The sequence below is a fragment of the Stigmatopora argus genome, chromosome 3 (genome assembly GCF_051989625.1).
Source record: "Stigmatopora argus isolate UIUO_Sarg chromosome 3, RoL_Sarg_1.0, whole genome shotgun sequence".
NCBI classification, from domain to species: domain Eukaryota; kingdom Metazoa; phylum Chordata; class Actinopteri; order Syngnathiformes; family Syngnathidae; genus Stigmatopora; species Stigmatopora argus.
Genome location: NC_135389.1, coordinates 3,667,484 through 3,689,898, shown reverse-complemented (window position 1 = coordinate 3,689,898; position 22,415 = coordinate 3,667,484). Strand labels below are relative to the sequence as shown.

The 22,415-nt window shown below is 42.6% G+C and overlaps 1 protein-coding gene across 2 annotated transcripts in view; it reads right to left on the bottom strand.

The window, feature by feature from the left end:
* Window positions 1-11,177: 11,177 nt before the first annotated feature.
* The window catches only part of cfdp1 (craniofacial development protein 1), a 31,515-nt gene continuing 20,277 nt past the window's right edge, over window positions 11,178-22,415 (bottom strand). The window contains exons 3-7 of one of the 2 annotated variants that reach the window (XM_077596442.1): window positions 20,952-21,147; window positions 20,535-20,641; window positions 18,036-18,164; window positions 12,814-12,972; window positions 11,178-11,609 (exon numbers count right to left, since the gene is read on the bottom strand). In XM_077596442.1, the coding sequence (XP_077452568.1) occupies window positions 11,513-11,609; window positions 12,814-12,972; window positions 18,036-18,164; window positions 20,535-20,641; window positions 20,952-21,147 (688 nt within the window). In that variant the 3' untranslated portion in view covers window positions 11,178-11,512. Of the gene's footprint in view, window positions 11,610-12,813; window positions 12,976-18,035; window positions 18,165-20,534; window positions 20,642-20,951; window positions 21,148-22,415 lie in introns of both variants that reach the window. The other variant, XM_077596441.1, reaches the window with a different exon arrangement.

Here is a 22,415-nt window from a genome sequence, read left to right as displayed (position 1 = left end):
CAAAACATGGTGGAAGATAAGTATTTGTTCACCTACAAACAAGCAAGATTTCTGGCTGTCAAAGAGGTCTAAATTCTTCTAACAAGGTCTAACGAGGTCTCCACTCTGTCGTATAGGTGTGAAAATACGGTATCTTTTATAGTACCTACAATATGAACATTACATATGGCATGTCTGTTCTTTGTTTTGAATTTTACCAATCAAAATTCCCCCTCAAAACATACCGTATTTTCACACCTATAGGGTGCACTTAAGTCTAAAATTTTCTCTAAAATGGTCGATGCGCCCAATCGGTCGGTACGCCTTGTCTGTGCACTAAATTCAATTTTTGTATGGCCCTGACCGCTTGAGTGACTGGTTTTATTTCTTGCCGGCACGCTACTTATTGCGATCAACGCAGTGGATGTTCACCCTAAAAATAGCCTCCCCGCGCATTCCAAGCATTACGGTAAATCCATTCAAAACATCCCAGGGGAGTGGCAAGGCATTTGATTTCCGTGTGCTCGCAGCGCTTTTAACCCTCAAAAACACTCAATACTCAAAGAAACAGCATATTAGAGCTATACAGAGGAAATGCCTGACGTGAATGATAACAGAATGCGGGTGTGAACCCTTGGAAAATGGACTGAAGCCATGGATCGAACACAATTTAACAGTTTGCTGATGGATGGCCACCATAGTAGTTCGGGCAGGCTGTATCGCACAAGTTACCGTTTTGGAATGAATTGTTGATGGAATAATCATTATTATAAATGTGTTTGCAATGAATATAAAGCCTTATAATATACATGCTTACTATATTAATCTATATATTTGCTCATCCTAAATGTGTAACTATATTAAACAATATATATATATGTGTTGATCGCTTTCAACGAAGACAAACGCTTACGCCAAGGTCGCTCTCCAGGACATCTGGGATCAGCGAGAGATACAAGTACGCAAAGACATAAAACAATACACTGAGTTCTTGCTCCGAGGACTGAGTGCTGGACAGTGTTTTTATAACCTTCATGATGTTATTCGGTTGAGCTTATACAATTGTTCAAAACAGCAGAGACAGTTGTTTTTGCGTATGCAATTGTTTAAATCAGATTACCTTTGAATGTTTTGGTTATGTGCCGCTAAATGGACCGAAGAGTAGGCCGCTCGTCAGAATGCACTGGGGACTGAGACGGCGTCACATTGCATCTCCTTCGAAGTTGTAAGCAGAATTTGTTGAAAGATGTTTTTCCTTTTTTAATTAAATATTACTAATAATGATTTAAAAGGTTTGAATCATTATTCCAACATTTGGTCCTTCGAGTAGCCGGGGTCAACACATCGATAAGGAATCCAGACGCTGCAGTTTAATATCTGGAGTGACCGTGCACGGCGAGAATCCCTTTTCCAGGCCGGACTATTTCTCAGCAGCGCCTGTTTTCTAATCGGTTGACGACTATCCTCTGGGTGAGCATCTTTCGACATTTCTGCCGAGTCCGCGTGTGATGGCTGCATATTGTTGACGGGATCCAAAATGCGCGAAGGGCATCACACGCGAAGGCCTTATTTTGAGAAGTAAGGCTCGCATCCTGGGGATAGCGATTTTAAAACCCTGCGAATACTAGTCACTAGCAGGTGGACACGTTGTGTTCTATAAACGTCGACGGTGGTTGGTTGTGTGTGTAGTTGTTAAAAAAAAAAAAACCTAAAAAGATACACACAAATCCACTCCAAAAATGGGTAGTGGAAACAGTAAAGCGGCTATTGACGATCCAAAGATGCGTCTGCCGTGTAAGATTGGATTGTTGAAAATCAAAGCGCTACAAGGGTTAAACACCTAAACTTATGGATAAATAAATATGGACTTGCTGGCCAGCTTAATATGCATAAGATATTGATACTGCAGGATAAAATACGTGCTAAGCATGGGGGAAATCTTAACAAAATGGAGCAGGAGGGATATAATGATACCTATTATTGGTTTATGATACATGGGTTAAATCAGATGATAACGGTGGGACTGGAAACACAGAGGCTGTGTTATTCCACAGAAAAGAGGACGGGGAGACTGGCCCGGTGGAGAAAAAGTGTGTTGTTGTTGTTAAAAAGGAGGGCCCCCTCCGACAAATATGACCAGGTCGGGAGGGCCCGTGGGGGACATGGGGAGAAAACGCTATCTCCCCAGCCTGGGGCGCCGCCAATGAGTGATGTGTTTATTGAACAATATCCCATGATCGAAGTTGCTAATACTAATGTGGGCAAGGAGCAGGCTCCTACTAAATTTGGATGTTCGAATCCAAAAGCTAATGGTGGCCCGTTGTGTCATGACGGTCGTAATTTGAATTTGAGAGTGCATGAACTGATTGATCGGGTTACGGGGAAGTTTAAAACAAAAGTTAATTATACCGTGATCAGCAGAGCTAAGCAGAGGGATGGTGAGCCTTTTGCAGATTATCAAATCAGGATGACGGCTTGTTTTAAGGCCAACAGCGGCCTCGCTGAAGACCACGCGGTGGGCAGCATTTATCAGGAGCAGCTAAAAAATGTGTTGCATGCTCATTCAAATGTGTTGCATGCTCATTCAAATTATACTTATTTATATTACATATATCGCTTGATTGCCTGGACAAAAATGTCTCTAAAAACAAGGCAGGCCTTCTCAAAATGATTTGAATGAGGATTTTGAACATGAGGATGTTGAGCTAATTTTAAACCAGAGATCACATTCTTTGGGAATGAATTCAATTGGATTTTTTTGTGTGCTTATTGTGGCTTATCCTGGTGTCGTCCCCGTCTGCTAGCGGGAATATTTTGGTTAACCGAAATACAAAACAGCCAATTAAATGTTTAGCGGGGTTGCCAAAACTGCGTTTTGGTCAGACTCTAAACTTGCCGAATAATGCTTTGATTGCGGGGGGAGCGCTCTGTTTTGGTGCGGCTGAATATTAAAATAATTGGCCTTGGGGGTGCTGAAGCAAACTTGATATAGTTGTGCTTGCAGCATATTGTGATTATGATGATATAGTTGGATATCGGGAGAGTAATTAATTTAGTTTATTAATTTAGTCTTCTCTAAAAAATAATTGCTCACAGGAGGCACAGGAGGGGAAGCATTGGGCACAAAGAAAAGAGAGCACTTTGGAATTTGTAAACAAAAGATAAGGATGCTGCTTCTGCAGCGAGCATGAAGGTCAATGTCTTTCGAGGTGATAGAAAATCTGTTTGGCAAAGATTGATTTGGGGAAAGCTTTGGAATTGGGAATAATACTATTATTATTATTTTATTTTCTTTTTTGTGAAGTTCAAAGGGCTCTTAATTGAAGAGAGCTAGTTTTGGAGGATAAAACGATATTATTACTGTTTTTGAATGGTTGGCTGGTTAAAGAAAAATGAATGGATTTTTTTTACAATATTATGGCATATTGGTTACAATTTGTGGGTCCTTTATTAAGCATTGAAAATTGTAATTAGGAAATGCCTAGTAAAAGGTGGATTTCTCTAATTTAATTATTGTAGATTTTTCTTGTGGTAACAGGGAGCTATAAGAAATGGCTCTTATCTTAAGTAAACATAGTATGGGGTGATTTGCAATTTATGTCTTAGGTATTAAGGGTTATTTGGTTGTTAAAGAAATCAGACATGAAATTAACAATGCAGAAATGGCATGAGAAATTTCATGGCATTCATCCAAATTGTTAGGTAAATTGAACCTGGCTGGGGTAGATAAGATAATTGGTTAAGGATAGGCATAGTTTCCCTAGAAGAAACATGGAGCGTCTTTAAGTGCACAAAAGACGTTCCCTGTTTGACCTGAAGGGGGCGTATGCTTTGGTATAGGTCATATTGATGACTATTGGGACGTTATTACTGTCTATTACTTTAGGGGCATACAAATTAAGAATTTAGCCAAAACTTACTGCATTGCAATTATGGGGTTAATACACCTGAATGTTACGGTGATAACGATGGGCAATAACAAGCTTAGATAAAGGGGAATATCTACAAAAAAAAAAAAAATCTAAATTCAGGTAGGGCCTTCCATGGTGTGAAACAAGTGAAATAATGTCTATGTTTTAAAAATAACATCTCCAAATTATAAAATATCAACCTTGGAGAAATGCTTTAAGTAGATGGGTTGACTAGAATGGGCAAAATTCGATAACATTGAAAGGGGGTGTAACTTAATCCAGAACATGGAGATAAAGTTTTTACAAACGGTTAAAATACAAAAAGGGGGTGTGTGTGTGTTTCAATGTGTCACAACTTTTCCGTTATTGCATTATTGGCGAATAGTTAATCACAGCCACTCGCATGGCAGTCTACATGCTGACTGACTAGGGTAAGGGGCGGTGGCAATTGAACAAATTTCTATTTTTAGATATGTGGCATGTGAATCTAATACATTAATTATCTAGTTTCTTCAGGCATCAATCTTGATGATTGGGGGAGCACTCTAAATTCCTTGATTATGAGTGCGAGCGTGGATGAGTGTCTGTCTTTTGTGTTTCAATTGGCTAGCCACCAAGATATATCAATATTCTAATATCAAGGTGGAATATTTCTGAAATCGCTGATAAGCCTTTCGAGGACGGCGGTGGCAGAGTAGGACAGAAACAAAAAAAGAAAAGAATTTCGCCAAATGAAATTTTTGATTTCTGCAATGGGAAATTTTGGGAACCTGGGGGACTAAACAAAAACAAAAGTCTTATCTAGGAGGGCTACCATTTTGAGTCATGGTAAATTTCATGCCTCAAAAAAGGGGGAGGTTATATATTCAATCTATATGCAGATATATGGCAAAAACACGGGCGATTCCCCCTTATGTCAAACTACAAAAGCTACATATCCATTTCAAAGGATACACATGGATTTTATAGAATATGTGTGGTACATAACAGTCCTAAAACAGATTGGGGAAACCTTGTTGCAGAAACTGGTCTCATCAGGCCTTCGATAAAATTAACCCATACGGTGGGGCATTACAAATCATAATTCAGACTGACAAATTAACTTGTGGATCTTTGTCTGACGTTTTTCCTAAGTCCATGGGTAAGAAGGTCGTCAGAGATGGAAACACCCGGATCCGCCATAGTAAAATTAAAATCTGAGATGACCAGAGAATTCATTTCTGCAACGGGGAGTTCCCAAACGGGAGGCGGTAAGAAATAATTGGTTATTGTTGATGGAAAATGCAGCTATTATAAATCAAACCTGTATCAAACCTGTATAACATGTATGGGGGGCCGACCTCTCTTAAGAGTAGTACCCGCGCAAATTACCCCTGATTGTGTAAAGGAGATAATGACAAAAGATGTAAGCCCAAAATGTATGAAATGGAATAATGTCTACCCAGTTACAACGGCAGCAAAGGACAAGCCTAACTTTTCAACACATGTCGCGTTTAATCATTTTACCTGCTTAGTCCTCACAGGGCACGGTCCGGCACTGGGAGCGATAAATGTGACGTGGTGTGCCCACGTCCTAAAACAGACTGCACCCCTGATTCCACGTTCTGACCTATGGTGGTGGTGGGGTCAAAACAAATTATACGACTCCTGCCAAAATGACAGCAGGACTTTGTGCCTTGGTCTCACTGCTATTACCAGTGTCTGTTTTTCCATCTACAGTAGAGGAGATACAATTGGCTGCACAGAAATCCGGTATGATGGCGGGCCCCTCGCGACGGCGTCGATCGGAGAGGGTGATCCGACATACATTGATGCGATTGGCATCCACGAGGCGTACCAGATGAGTATAAGTTGGCTAATCAGATCGCAGCAGGTTGGGAGTATATTTTTCTTTTAATTACTCCAAACAAAAATGTTGATTGGATAAATTACCTGCATTACAATGTCCAAAAACTTGGAAATTATACTGAACAGGGATTTGTGGCGATAAAGGAACAACTGGCAGCCACTAGTCTGACGGCGTTCCAGGATCGTGCAGCGGTTGAAATGCTTCTTGAGGGAGCAGGGGGTGTATGCAACGTTTGAAAATGTTGCACAACAACACCACGCCCCCCACTGGGTCCCACACCAGGGCCAACGATGGCCTGCAGACCCTAAACCGCAAGATGAAAAAGCATCCTGGAGTAGAATAATGTCCGCTGACAGATTTGTGGCCTCACTAATAATGATTTGGCCTAATTTGTGGTAGCCCTTTTTGCTACGATTTTGACATTATGTGGGTGTTGTTCTTCTTCTTCTTCTTTTTTCACCTCAGGCGCCTGAGGATTACCCTCAGCAGCGCTAGGGCTGCCACTGGAACACGGATAAGTTCATCCAGGGAGTTGCCCAAGCCGCGATGGTAGCGTTCGGTCATTAAGGCCGGACAGCGGAGCCATAAGTGTTCAGACGACTCTGTTTCCTCGTCGCACAGGCGGCAGCGATCCGAGTCGGATTTCCCCACAAGGTGGAGCCAACGGCGGAGCAGGGGGTGGTGTCCACTGCGGAAACGAATCAGGTCTGTGCGGTCTCCTTTCGATAGGGCAAGTTCTTCCTCTGTGACTTTTGTAGTGTAGGTCTGCAGAAGGCGGGGGTGGGAGAGGGGGGGGAGCGATCTTCACGTTGGATGATGGCACGTCTTGTGGCTGCGTCCGGGGGGGTATTGGTTTGGTCATCTAACGAGCCAAGTTTAGCTAGGGCATCAGCCAGGTCGTTTCCGCATATGTTGCAGTGGCCCGGGATCCACAGTAGCTGCAGTCGCTTAGGCGAAGGGAAAAGGGCGATGTCACCCTGAAGTCTCCGAATGGCGGGGTCTTGCGTATGGGGGTTTCCCATGGCTTGGACCAGCGATTTGCAGTCACTGAGGATAATTGATGTCTGCCAGTCTGCTGTTTCCCTCAGCCAGGAGAGTGCCTCGGTCAGTGCCACTTTTTCAGAGTGGTAGGAGCTGCTGCGGCTGCCAGTGGCACCATGCCATTGGTGGATGATTGCACTCTCCTTAATGACGACAAAACCTGCACCACCGTCCGCAGTGCCTTCTTTGGTGGATCCATCTGTGAAGATCTGTAGGTCCGGTTTGCCCATGCTTCTGATGAGCTCTTCTGCCTTATCTCTTTGGGTGATGGTCGGCATGTGTTTAGAGACTGCGGTAAAGGCGGTTTGGATGGGGGGGGGGTAATAGCCAGGGTGGGCAGGGATGGGAAGAGTATGTGCAAGGGGTATGGAGTTCGAGAGCGGTAAGACGGGGAAGGGTCGATGATCGCCAGTCTGGCTTCTTTTGCAAACGCATTTTAACGTTTTCATGGAGGAGGCGGTGTCGGGGATCAGAAGGAGGCAGCTGGTTCCAGGCATCCGCCTTAAGAAGTGCTTGTAACTTGAGGCGGGATGAGAGGGGTGTGAGATGTGCCTCATGTAGGACTGCTTCGGTGGGGGTAGACCTGAGGTGGTGGGTTATGGCGCGGGCTGCTTCCAGTTGGGCGGTTTCAAGGGATTTGAGGTGAGTTTGGGCCAGCCAGGGGGCCCATGCCGGTGCTGCGTACTCCGCAAGACTTCTCTGGGTGGCAATATACACCGTTCTAAGGTCGTTTGGTTGCCAACCCCAGGATGTGCCACTGAGTTTGCGGAGGAGGTTCGTTCTTTTGGACATGGTTTGGCGGACCTTTTTCGCTTGCTCTGCAAACGTGAGTTGTCGGTCAAAAGATACGCCAAGAAAAGTGGGGGTGGGGTTATGCTTGAGGGTGGCGCCATTTATTAAGATCTTTGGTTGCCATTTGGCCTCAGCTGAGTCCAGGCTAAAAAATGACGCCTCACACTTGGTGGTGTTAAGGTTTAGGTGTGCCTCGGAACTCCACCTCCAGACTTTTTCCACCTCCGCTTGAAGTCTGCTTTCCACCTCCTCTTTGTTCCTACCCCGACAAGCAAGAGCCAGATCGTCTGCATAGGCGCTGACCAGGGTGGAGTCGTTGAACTTGTCGAGGAGGTCATTAATGTAGATGATGAATAAGAGGGGTGACAGGACCGAGCCTTGGGGGAGCCCTTCTTTGAAGGTTCTGCTCCTGCCGATGGTATTGTTGATCCTGACCCTGGCTGTGCGATTTGTGAGCCAGTTGGCGATCCATCTGATGAAGCGGTAGGGGACCCCCAGGTCTGCCATTTTTTGTAAGAGACCTGTTCTCCATACCTGGTCGAATGCCTTGCTGAAGTCAAAGAATGTTGCAAGCGTACGTTGCCGTTGAGTCGACTGGAAGCCATCAGAGATGAACTGCGACAGTCGCAGGGCCTGGTCCGTCGTGCTTCTTCCCTTTCGAAAACCGGCTTGCCAGTGGCTGAGAAGCTGTTTATCTTCCAACCACCAGGCGAGACGGTTCACGATGAGCCTTTCCATTGTTTTGCTAAGCGTAGAGGTGAGGGCGATGGGTCTGTAGTTCCCAACGTCCTTTGGTGACTTCCCTTTTTTGAGGAAAGGGATGATGGTGGCCACTCGCCAAGCTTGTGGACACCAACCCTCTAGCCAGCTGGTGTTGATGATATGGAGTAGTTCGGGAAGGATGTTTGCCGGAAGATTTTTTAGAAGGTCCGGGGCTATGTCGTCGGGTCCAGCTGCCCTACCCGCTTTAAGTTGGGACAGCGCTGTCTGCAGTTCAGCATCGGTGAACGGGAGCTCGAGGACTTGTCGCGGTGAGCCGAGCAGTCTGCGGGTAGCTGTACGTATAGAACGCACTGCTCGTCTGCTCCGCTTGTCACTCTTGCGTTCGCTGACCGAGGCATATTCCCTGATAAATGCTGTTGCTTTGGCTCGGTCACTCACGTGGGTGTTGTATTATTCCCTGCTTAAGATCTTTGATGAGCCGACTTATAACCACTGCGATTGCCCCTACAAATTCCAGATTGCATGAATTACAGACGCTCCCCTACTTACGAACATTCAACTTACGAACAACGGTACATACGAACATGTCTGCAAATTGCGTTTAAGTCCAAAAATGTTCGCAAGTCCAATTTTGTATTTCGCGTCTTTTTCGGAGTAGTACTTCTTTCCGCCGCTAATACCGACGCCTGGCGCTGTGAGAGCTCAGCTCACCCAGCATCTACCTTCTTCTTCGTTGCAATGCGGAAGTGCGTGAATGTATCTCCAGTGTGCAAAGAACCTTTTTCATTTGTATCATTAAATATCTCATGCATCCAATATTGAATATGGTTGGTAAAAAGCAAAAGGCTTCTATTGAGGGAGTTGCAAGGAAGAGGCAAGCCATTTCATTTGAAACGAGTGGCAATAATAACGAAGCTTGATGCGCGCGAGAGTGGTGAGCGTTGCACATTCAGTACCATTTATAAACAGAAAGATTGAGCAGCAGGACCCAAATATTGAACGTTGCACAAAGTTTGCAAATCAATTGAATGATGCCATACAGTGCTACTGCATCATTTATGATGAAAAAAAGAAGAAAACTGTGCAATCGTCATTAGGTCGCTTCTTTTGGCCAGTTTCTAATACATAAATCTATCTCTCTCTCAACAGTACTGTACATATTCTCTCCATTTTATTAAATGTTTTTTTTTTCAGTACAAACCAATGCACTTATATAAACCTTCAATATACGTATATAGGCCTTAAACATAAATTATAATACAAAATATAGCACTAAATCAACTTACAAACAAATTCAACTTATGAACAATCGCTCGGAACCAATTGCGTTCGTAAGTTGAGGAGTGTCTGTATATCCCCTACTGAAACGTGCTGACACTAACAGTGAATTCCAGGAGCATGGTAATTACGAGGATGGATTGGACGAAAATGATTTTGTTTTCTGCTTTCAGACCTGCCGAACGAGTAGGGCCTAAGCGGGTAAAATTAAAACAGCCAACGGAGATATCCCTCTCTTCTTGGATTTGCCATAAAATAAATAACGAACATATAATAAAAAAAAAGGGGGAATGTTGGGTTCATTCTGGGATGTTACTATATGTTCATTTGGAATTAATGGAATAAAGCTGAAAGGAAGTTTTATTAAGGGGATCATGTGCAAATTTATAATATAGGGGGGAATGATGGAATAATCATTATTATAAATGTGTTTGCAATGAATATAAAGCCTTATAATATACATGCTTACTATATTAATCTATATATTTGCTCATCCTAAATGTGTAACTATATTAAACAATATATATATATATATGTGTTGATCGCTTTCAACGAAGACAAACGCTTACGCCAAGGTCGCTCTCCAGGACATCTGGGATCAGCGAGAGATACAAGTACGCAAAGACATAAAACAATACACTGAGTTCTTGCTCCGAGGACTGAGTGCTGGACAGTGTTTTTATAACCTTCATGATGTTATTCGGTTGAGCTTATACAATTGTTCAAAACAGCAGAGACAGTTGTTTTTGCGTATGCAATTGTTTAAATCAGATTACCTTTGAATGTTTTGGTTATGTGCCGCTAAATGGACCGAAGAGTAGGCCGCTCGTCAGAATGCACTGGGGACTGAGACGGCGTCACATTGCATCTCCTTCGAAGTTGTAAGCAGAATTTGTTGAAAGATGTTTTTCCTTTTTTAATTAAATATTACTAATAATGATTTAAAAGGTTTGAATCATTATTCCAACAATTGTCGATGCCAATTTAATAGCGAGGAGAATCAAAGGCTTGGGAGTGATGCATGTCGCGAGTTACAATGGATTGTGGACGACTGGGCTCAAATGTCGGCCAGGACTGTTGTCCGAGCTTTCGCCAAAGGTGGAATCAAGTTCCCGGAATACACAACTCTGACTGACAGTGGAGCCTAGCACGTTGAACGCTGAACTCTTTATATCAGAATGTACCTTTTAATTTAGTTTTGCTCGTGCTGTCTTTAACTAACTTAAGCTAGCAGCTAGCATAACATACACTAGCCTAGTGTCATGCTAGCGCATTTTCTGAAGAAGCGCCCAATGTATTGACAAAAAACTGAAAATATACCTGCAAATGAGACTGCGCCCCATCAGACGGTTCCTTTTATAGTTGTGAAAATACGGTACATTTTTTCCCTTTTATTGCACATTTGTTGGTTTGTGCGAATTATACTCAGGTGCGACTTGCTGTCGGAAAAATGTGTTTGGGTTAACTTTTTGTAAACTCACTTTGCAGGATTTGGTTTTAGAAAATAGCGTAACATTTTAAGATTAGATGAGTGGCATTATAGGGTGACTTAGGGAGTCAAATTGCAAAAATCTATCAATAATTCATCATAGGGCGGTTAAAAATGTAATACACATGCTGCTTTATTCATGATTTTCGGAGGTGAAGGGTGAGGGGAAGATTTGATAAAATATTCAGTGTTATTCCACACAAATAATAATCACTGAGCAACATAATTGAAAATAGCAAAAGAGTTGACCTGCTACTGAGCTCACAGATTTTCCATTGTTACAAACCACTCTTTTTATTCCAAAAAAAATGACTGACACAAGATATTGAAACATAAATGAAAACCTCAACATCTTACAATTACAAACTCCTTGAATATTTAAAGAATTCAATATTTTTGAGTAAAGGAAGAACTGGCGCTTATAGTGCAGAAGAATTTTAAGTCCGAAGACTACGAAGAAGGTTTCATATTTTTTAGGCGCACCGCTTTTTCCATCTCAAACTGTCTGTGATCAACACGCTCCAAGAAGTTCTTCCGCTCCACGTACCTTAACAGAAAAAAAGAGGATACAAAAAGCTTGTTATGTCAACTTTCAATTTCCTATATCTACAGAGATAGGATAAAGTAACCTAACAATATTGTCAGTATTTAAGGGCGGAGGACAACGCTCTTTCAATCTCTATCTTGAGGAAACATTCTATCTTCTTGCAAAAATGAAGCGCTATTTCTGGATGTAAATTCCAATCTTGGTTTTCAAAATCTAGGTTACCCATTAACGTTTGCTAAGCGGCCACATAATTGCTCCAATGTAAAGGTCACTGCATAAGTACCATAGTCGGGTTTGCTTCTCTGGATTGTATTTGGGGTAAAGAGGCTTTTGTCAGAGGGAGTGGAGTGAGTTGATTTGAAATTTGAAGAATGAAACGTGTATGCAATTTTTCAGAAGAAAACGACATTTTCTTCGGACTAGAACATTTCACTGACTGTTTTAGGTTGCAGACTTGGCCGCAGTGGTTCTTCTGCCTCTGGCAGATCTGCCAAAGCATTAGAAACTTCATTGGTTCATAAAATATGGGTAGTTGGGAAAGACCAGCTTGGGTGTGTTGGGTTAACTCAACAATATAACTCACTATAATACCTATAATTCATTAGTATCCTGGGAAACGATTGTTATTCTAGGTGTGCCAACCATGTTTCTGGCTGATTATACTTTTATAAAACCAGGCATTCACCGCACATTTGAACTTGCTGTAACAGTATTTCAAATTGAAATATAGCTCTAAGAAATGTCAGATAAAGAATATATAAACACAAAGAAAATACAAAATTAACGGTAAAAACATTTAAACTCTTCTCTATTCGGTTATGGCGGCACAGTAAGATAGTGGTTTGTATGTCCACCTCACAGTTCTGAGATAGGAGGTTCAATCCCCGGTGGGTTCCGACCTTTCTGTGTGGCATTTGCATCTTCTCCCCGTGCCCGTGTGGGGTTTTTCCAGGTATTCCAGTTTCCTCCCACATCCCAAAACATGCATGGTAGGCTGGTTGAACACTCTAAATCATTATTGTGCCCTGCGATTGTCTGCAACCAAATCAGGGTGTGCCCCGACTACTGCCCATATTTGGCTGGGATAGGCTCCAGCACCCCCGCAACACTTGTGAGGATGAGTGGAACTGAAAATGAGCATTTTATTTTATTGCAAAAGTAATACAAACAATTAAAGATTACCAAGATTATCAAAATATCTTACCCATCTTTACCCCTGTTGTGGATTGCCAGCTCGTCCGCGATACCCTCCTCATGTTTAAAAGCGTCCCAGTCCATCTTTGACTTCTCCAATGTGCTTATTTTTTGTTTCTTTCCACCAATGCGATTCAGTAAACTGGACATTCCGGCTGGCCGTTTTGAACTGCTGTCACCAAAAGTAGAAATTCTACTTTAGAGATTATAGTAACTACCGTATTTATTCGCATATAATCCACCCCCGTGTATAAGTCGGACCCTTAAAATTGCCTTAAAAAACATTGAATTTTACAATTTCTCACGTAGCATATTCATAGTTTAATAGGGATTACAAATGTGTTGAAGGGAAAATCTTTAGAAATATCATCACACGTGGTATTTCTGAGACGCTGTATGAATCAAAAGCACATTATTAGTGTCAATAACATAAGGAATTAATTCATCCAGTAATGGTTGTGTTCTTACTGCAAAGCAGAAAATAACAAAACAAATTGTAAATGTTACTTTGCCGATATCTACTGGTGAAAAAGAGTACAGCAAGTCTTTTGTGCATATAAGGCATACCCTTGATTCAGTCATCATTTTTTTGTTACAAATACGGCTTATATGCAAGAAAATACGGTATACAAAACATTATATCGAGATAAAATAATGCTGTTCTCACAATGACCCAACTGCATTACAGGGTGCTTTCAAGGGTAACTTTGAGAAAACTATTCAAAAATGATTTCCCTGATGCCCTAGGGCCATTGAGTTTTTGGTACATCTCTTAATATATTTTAACTGGATCATTTTGTGCACTTTTGAAAATTGTATAATCGTGATTGTATTGGTTGCTGTCATTTAAAAGAACATGGTCCATAATTACAGTAGATAGCCATTTTTATGGATAGAAAATGTAGTCAAGAATAAACATGATGAATTAGCAGCAAAAGCAATGCCCCGTGAACACAAATTCTACACTTGCGTTTTACATTATTCCCCAAAACAAATGAGTATTTCTCCCTTTGAAGTGCAAAATGAATATACAGTGATCCTTCAATACATCAGAGATTTTATATTAAAGGATTCAAAAAAAAGTTGGGAAGGTGCTCAAAGCCTGTGCTGACCAGCTGACTGGGGTTTTCACAAATATTTTCAATTGTTCCCTGCAACAATCCATCATCCTCTCCTGCCTGAAATCTGCCACCATTATCCCTGTCCCTAAAAAGCCAACCATTGACAGCCTGAATGATTGGATTGGATTGGATTGGATAACTTTATTCATCCCGTATTCGGGAAATTTCGTTGTTCCAGTGGCAAGAGGGTGAGGATGCAGGAATAGGAAAGGCATTTTAGACATAAATAGATAGGTAATAAGTAGGTCAAGAAATAAATACATGAATAAATATATAATTAAATAAGCGTGTTGCTTAGCACATATATACATACATACATACACAAATGTACATGCATGCATATGGTAGGTCTTAACACTCAGCCATTTTTTTGTTAAAGAGCCTGACAGCTGATGGGAGGAAGGATCTGCGGAAGCGCTCCTTCCTGCAATGAGGGTGCCGCAGTCTATTGCTAAAGGAGCTTCGGAGGGACTCCACAGACTCATGCAGGGGGTGGGAGGTGCTGTCCATGATGGACATCATCCTGGTCAGCATCCTCCGCTCTCCCACTTCCTCCACAGAGTCCAGAGGACAGCCCAGAACAGAGCTGGCCCTCCTGACCAGCTTATTCAGCCTGTTCCTGTCCCTCTCCGTGCTCCCGCATCCCCAACAAAGCACTGCATAAAACACTGTAGATGCCACCACAGTGTCGTAGAAAGTCCTCAGCAGTGTCCTGCACACTCCAAAGGACCGTAGACTCCTCAGTAGGTAGAGGCGGCTCTGGCCGCTTTTGTACAGGGCATCTGTGTTTGTGGACCAGTCTAGTTTGTTGTTGAGGTGAACACCCAGGTACTTAAAATTCTCCACGATTTCAATGTCTGTACCCTGGATGTTCACCTGAGTGGTCTGTTGAGGATTCCTCCGAAAATCGATGACCATTTCCCTTGTCTTACTGGTGTTGATGTAGAGGTGGTTTTGCCTACACCAGTCAACAAAGGCTGTGATGACTCCCCTGTACTCCAGGTCGTTCCCGTCCGTCACTCGTCCAACAATAGCGGTGTCGTCAGAGAACTTCTGGAGGTGGCAGGTGTCTGTATTATGTTTAAAGTCCGATGTGTAGAGGGAGAAGAGGAGTGGAGAGAGCACTGTGCCTTGTGGGGCCCCCCCACAGGCCTGTTGCACTTACACCTGTGATCATGAAGTGCTTTGAAAAGTTGGTCGCCCGCCACATCAGGGACACAATCCCTCCCTCAGTTGACCCTCACCAGTTTGCTTATAGAGCAAACAGGTCCACTGAGGACGCCATCGCCGTAGCTCCACACACAGCACTGAGCCACCTGGAGCACAACTTAGTGTCCAAGTTCGATAGAAAAGGCAGCGCTCAAGACCGAGCATTCCCATCATTTTCATGGCAGCATGAGATCTCTCTCCGGTCAGATGGAGGAGTCGGTGTTTGCTGTGAGGCCGCCCCAGAAAGAATTTCTTAATCGACCGTCCACAAACTGTTAGACTTGGTCCCCACCTCTCCCACTCCATTACACTGAGCACTGGCTCCCCTCAAGGTTGTGTACCGAGTCATCTTCTATACTCCCTGTACACATACGACTGTACACCGACCCACCACTCTTACTCCATCATCAAATTTGCCGATGACACCACCGTGGTCAGACTCATCTCATTGGGGGATGAGTCTGCCTCCAGAGATGATGTTTGGTTAGAACTTTATTTCATCCCATATTCGGGAAATTTCTTTGTTGCAGTAGCAAGACAGACAACACACCAGTGGCGTACGGTGCATTTTCTCGTAGCGCCTTCAACATCTCAATCCAACCCTCAAAAACTATTTTATGGCTATAAAACCTCTACTGCAGCTAGAGCTGCGACACAAAAATAATCAATAAATCAACTCACAAAAATGGAGTAAAATCCACTTCCTAGCAGCATTTCATGATTAAATACAAATACTGGAGCTTTTCAGACATTAAAACCAGGCCAGGGGGCGATTTTCCAGGGAAAAGACAGCGATGAACGTCAATGACGTACGGGCAAACATTGCCCGAAAATTGGGAAAAAATCCAGCCGAAGACAGCATTTATTGATTAAAAACAAATACTGGAGCTTTTTAGACATCAGAACCGGGCCCGGAGTATCATTTCCCCTGTAAAAAGACAGCGATGAACGTCGATACGTCCACACGTGAAATGACAAAAAATGCACTAAAATTAACTAAAATCCACTTCCTAGCAGCATTTATTGATTGAATACAAATACTGGAGCTTTTGAGACATTACAACCAGGCCAGGGGGGTGATTTCCTCGGGAAAAGACAGCGATGGAAAAATGGGTTGAAAATATGCATAGTTACTCTTCCAAGCTTATCCGCACAGTCCCTCATTAGTCTGGAGCTGAAGAATCAACAGTAGAAGAGTACAACCCCTCGACTCCGTTTCCGGCCTGGTAAGCGCCGACAGCTCTGCCATCTTATCGGGGAAGGATCTCACTTTTCCCATAATAATAGATGGAATGGTTGGTCTGAAACGTGACTTCTTCTCCCGGCACTTTTGTCCAGCTCTGGATTTCCGGCGGCATTGAGGTGTTGCTCCTTCTGCTGCGTATTGTTCACAGCTAATCCCATGTGTATGACAGCGTAGGCATGGCTGAATGGTTCCAAAAAAGAAGTAGCAGAAAGAAGCCAGTCTAACAGAACAAAGAAAGTTGTAAAAACATTAAAGTATAAAGTACAAAGTAAAGTAAAAAGGAATGTATTAAGAAATATGAAAATGTAATAAAAAAAGATAGAAAGGCTGTAAAACACGAAAAACCAATAAGAGTGGACAGAGCTACTGTCACCGGCTGCCGCCTGACGGCGCCATCTTGGGGGGAAAAATTGTCAACAAATTGTCTTCGTGGTGTTTGATGAATAATCTCACACTTAACACACCGAAAACTAAAGAAATAATCCTGGACTTTCGCAAACGCAGCACGGATCTGGCCCCACTCCTCATAAATGGAGTATGAATAGACAGGGTCCAGTCCTTCAAATTCCTGGGGGTCCACGTCACGGACAAGCTCTCCTGGTCTACCAACACCACGGCAGTGGTGAAGAAGGCCCAGAAGTGACTCCATTTCCTGAGGGTACTCAGGAGGAACAACTTGGACACTAAACTTCTGGTAACCTTCATAGAGGCGCTGCGGAGAGTATCCTGGCATACTGCATTACAGTGTGGTACGCTGGAAGCATGGCAGAAAAGCCACGCAGAGAGTGATCAACACCGCCAAGAAGATCATCGGCTGCTCTCTGCCCTCACTGGATGACATTGCCAGCCCTCGCTACTTCAGCAGCACATTGTTAGGGACCCTTACCACCCTGCTCACAACCTGTTCCAGCTGCTGCCCTCTGGGAGATTCTACGGGTCTCACAAAACAAGGACAAAAAGACTTGGGGACAGTTTTTTCCCCCAGAGCCATCAGGGCTCTGAACTTGCATTAGCACGACACACAATCCCTTCTGTGTAATAACTTCGGGTGTGCAATAACAATGTGCAATATCTTAGAATGTGCAATATCTTAGAATTTACATTGCCCGGACGTGACTTTTTATATTACTTATTTATGTTTTTACTGAAAAACACGCAATTTGTGGAGTAGCACCACTAATTTCGTTATACTCAGCTGTTGTATAATGACAATAAAGGCTTTTGATTTTTATATTTTTTATACACATTCATATACGTTGGGGCAAATAAGTATTTAGTCAACCACCAATTGTACAAGTTATCCTACTTGAAAAGATTAGAGATGCGCTGGAATGTGGTTGATGAACCATATATCGGGGTAAAAGGTCTTAGTGTATAAATGGACCTCGGACAGCAGGCTCTAATAGTTGCATCCAATCTTTTCCATTTAAAAACACCATTACGGGGTGACTGCGAGTACGTTTCAGGGTGCGTTCCTATTGGCATTAAATATACGGTCCGGAAATGTAATACCTATAATGATTTTGGAGTCAATTTAAGAGCTTTTTAAGCTTCAAAGGTCGGGTGACTCTTGTCCAAATAGATCTTACGCACGAATTCCGGCAGTGTCAGAAAACTTTAGCAATGTCCATGTGAAGAATGAGCTGTTCTTTATACCTGGGTTGAGAACAAGTCGATTGGTGTGGAGGTGAAGTGGGATTGTGTGTACCCATCCTCTCTTCAGTGCATTGAACCTTTAGATGCATTTTAGCTTCTCTGGAGTCTACTGATACTTCTTTATTGACCCTATAAAGGAATAGACAGTTATACAAATGAAAAAGCAGCAAAAATTAATTTCATATCAATAATGAGACAAGGACATAAAAAACAAAAGGGAACATGGCAACAAAGTTATTTCTTCCATATATTTGAAATAAAAAAAAATACATTAAATAAGGTGACCAGTATTATCAATAAACATAAACTATCTTGAATTTGCATGCATACCACTACAAGTTATTTTCGGGCCCTGCAGACTGGGTGATGGTGACGCTGAATGATCCCTTGAGCCTGCATATAGCAGGTGTGAGTTTCAGTATCATCAGTGTTCTGAATCCTATTTTCTTGACGTGAGATGCAGAACACAAGTGTCCAGTCTCCTCCAGTCATGCAAATTCCTCTGCCCCAATATTATGTGTCCTTTGACCTTTTCACCAGTTCCTGTATAAGTACCTTGTTAATTCACTTTGTGTTTGATGTCTCTTCATTCCCCTAGGGGTGTGGTATCATTAGCACGGCCTCGAACTTTAATGTCAAACCTCTCCTGCTTTCGCTTTCATGGATCCTTATTGCATTCTTGGTTCAGACACACCACTTGAGGTGGTTGAGGGCCTTGTGTCTGACCACTGATGCGGTTTCAACCTGTGGGAAGTTGCAAGCCCCAGTGTTCTTCACTGGCAGTGTCCACTACATTTGATGCCTCCTCTCACACCCCCTATGATACTGTTACTGCCGCATGTTGCTCTCCTATAACTTTTACACACGTTTACGATTAAGCTGGATCTGTTCCAACAGGGAAGGGCGCCTCCGTCTGGGGTGATTCATACAATTTGAAGTGTGATTAAGAGTGTTCCGCAATCACCATCTTCTTTGGCTCCAGCTCTCTGTACCAGGATTGCAGGCTTTGACATGCCTTTCCACTGCTCCCACAGGCTGACTAAGGTTTTAGAAGGTTTCTCGCTGATACTGGTCTAACAACCAAAACACCCTCAGCACTTCCATCTAATAGTCAGTAGGCATGGAATAGAATCGTTACAAAGGTACCAATGGTTATATGAATCCCGAATGACCGTAAATATGAGTGTCAAGTCAACTATGGAGAAGATATGTCTGCCCCCCCCTCCAGACCAAAAGGGGGCAGAAAAAAACCCGATCAAACTCACCTCACCTCACTTCCTGCCTGAGGTCATAGGTCATGAACCAGGATATAAGTTCAGTAGTCCAGCCTTGAAAGACAAGACAGGCAACAAAGGAACCAGAAATACCCTTCAGACCCGATCACACGCAACTGGTAGGATCACATATAAGTACCACTTAGATGCCAGCTGATTGATGCTTAGTTTGTTTTTTCACAACCATAAGTTGCATTCTTTGTGCTTACCTTTCACTTGAATTATGTCACATGCTTGCTTCCTTCTGTCCCCCTTTTTAAGGTTTTCAACCTAACCCTTTCAACAACCAGCTAACCCTTTCAGCAAAAGCTATATGTTCAGAAAAAGCTAATTCTTTCCTCTCACTGGAAAACTTCAATAAAATTGTAAACTGGAAGGATTTGAGTTGATCCTGCTGTGAAAAGATCGGGGCCCCTTTTCAAGTTTGGGGCAAAACTTGAAGGAAGTAGAGAAGAACTTGACAATGAGGGTTCATCTCACCTCTCTTAAATGCAATGCTCCTCTCTCCCCATTCTTAAAAACATTGAAGGTAACCCAGAAGTTGTTTTCACGGTGCCACATTAATATACTTAAAAATTAAATACCAAAAGAACAATGGATGCTTTATGTCCGCAATGGTAAGGTTAACCAATCACAATTGTTGAAAGTTGTCAAGTGTTACCGCATTCATTTTAATTGACTTTAATTGAATAGTAACTCTGTGGTTACATATCTTCTCGATGGAATTCCTGGTGGGATGGTCTAAAATGTGAACAGAGGAGTGAGTACCCAAAAGTTGCCATTAAAATCATGAGATGAATCCAGAATAACCTTATTGCTATTTGATAGTCATTCCGGATTCATATAAAAATAGTTATGCTTGTAACTTAAGCGTTTTAGCCCACTTTTCAAGCTCTACAAAAGGGGTCCCACAACCGGTCCTTGAGGGCCACTGTGGGTGCAGGTTTTTGTTCCAACCAATCCAGCACAGACAGTTTGACCAATGAGATTTCAGCAGAAAACAAGAAGCACCTGACTGCAATCCACTGATTGCACTTGTAGGACACCAGATTGGTGAAAAAAGGTGTCCTCTTTCTGGGTTGGAATGAAAACCCGCACCCACTGCGGCCCTTTGTGGAATAGTTTGGAGACCACTGCTCTACACAATTCTCTTGCCCTGAAAGTGCATGACAAAAAAATGCTTTAAAAGTACAAACATTGTTGGTAGAATAATCAAAAACTGTACCTCACTTCTTCTCCAGCAAAGTCAAAAACTTTTACAATGGTGACTTTGGCTGGGTCTAATTCCTTTGATGCAGTTCTCCTAAACACATTCGAATCTGAAGAATGAGCCTGGGGAATTGGAAAAATCAATGACCAACAGTTTCAAGAAACTCAAGCCTCCTCAACAACTGATACCACGAATCAATCAGTCTACGTGTTAAACATAATAAGCAATCAATGAAACAGAAATATGCAATACTTAATGTTTTCAAGTCTGTGCAAGTGGGCATTTTCAAATGATCACGTCAACATTTCTATAAAATCCCAATATTCAATTACTGGTGAGCCTAACATTTCCTGTCCCACAAAATTAAAGCACTTTGATGATTTAATGTTTAAAAAAGACAACTGGTGCAATATGGTGCAGTATTCAAATTACCTCCAGAGTGGTGTGAGATACTGAAGAGGCCATTGATGGCTTGGGTGTAGGGGCAACATCAGACAAGAAATGAGCCCAGAGAGAATCAGATGTTTTCTTTTTTGCAGCTTCATCATTATTTTCTGTTTGTGCAACATTTCCTACGATATCCTGAAGTGCCTCATCCTCTTTAGTAAAATCTCGTTTTGACCTCTTTCTGTGGAAAAAAATAACATTAAAATGACAATGGTAACAAATGTTCACATAAAAACTACCACTATATATACCACTAACTATATATACACACACATACACCAGACGGCGGCAAGAGCCTGTTCTACCAGGGCCGAAAGCTGTCCACTTTGTACTATATTTTAGACTTTTGCCTGTGCCCTAGGGCGCCCTGGTGGACCGAGTGGTTAGCGCGTCGGCCTCACAGCTCTGGGGTCCTGGGTTCAAATCCAGCTCATGTCCACCAGTGTGGAGTTTGCATTTTCTCCCCGGGCCTGCGTAGGTTCCCTCTGGGTACTCTGATTTCCTCCCATATTCCAAAAACATGCATGGTAGGCTGATTGGACATTAAATTGCGCCGAGGTATGGGTGTGTGCATTGTTGTCCGTCTCCTTGTGCCCTGCGATCGGCTAGCCACCGATTCAGGGTGTCCCTCGCCTCTGGTCCGGAGTCAGCTGGGATAGGCTCCAGCACCCCCCACAACCCTAATGAGTATAAAGCGGTTCAGAAGATGAGATGAGACCTGTGCCGTGTGTGAAAATGTGTACGGTTTATAATTACTTAAAATGGGCAATTGCAGTCATTAACCCCCTAAGACCAAAACTTTTGCAAGGTATGCATTTTTATATTCTTAGATTTTAAGGCTAATTGGGACCTGATGAGTGTAAAAACAAAGAATTATCTTTTTACATGATGTAGTTTCTGCGAAAAAGTAAGTATTGTGAGAACCAAAAATTTGATGTCCACAAGTGGATGCCACGTCCTAGGGGGTTAATAAGGGGAGGATTTAGTCGAGGTGGACAGGTATGTAAGAGAGAATCTTGAAACATGGATAGTGGTTGTTGTGAGACAGCCAATTGAATTGAATGCTCATTATATGATAGAATGAGGGCGATGAAATTAGAGCCCAGTCGAGGGTAGAAATGTTCTCACACCGCTCAAAAGAGCACAGGCTCAGCTGCGAGTGTATTTTCTGTTTTTGTCAATACATAGGGCGCTTCGTTTTAAAGCTTCTATGGTTGTGCTAGCATGACACACGGCATAGCACATAGCATGCATGCTAGCGTATGTTTTAAAAAGGGCAACAGGAGCAAAACTGAGTTTGATTTAGTTTTATTTACGTAATGTATATTCGCGAAAACATAAGTCAAAGTATTCAAACATCTACAAATCTGTCAAAGTCCTCATCTTCTGTATCCGACATAAAGAGTTTGCCAACAATGCTGGGTTCCATAACATTGTCAGGGTCACCAT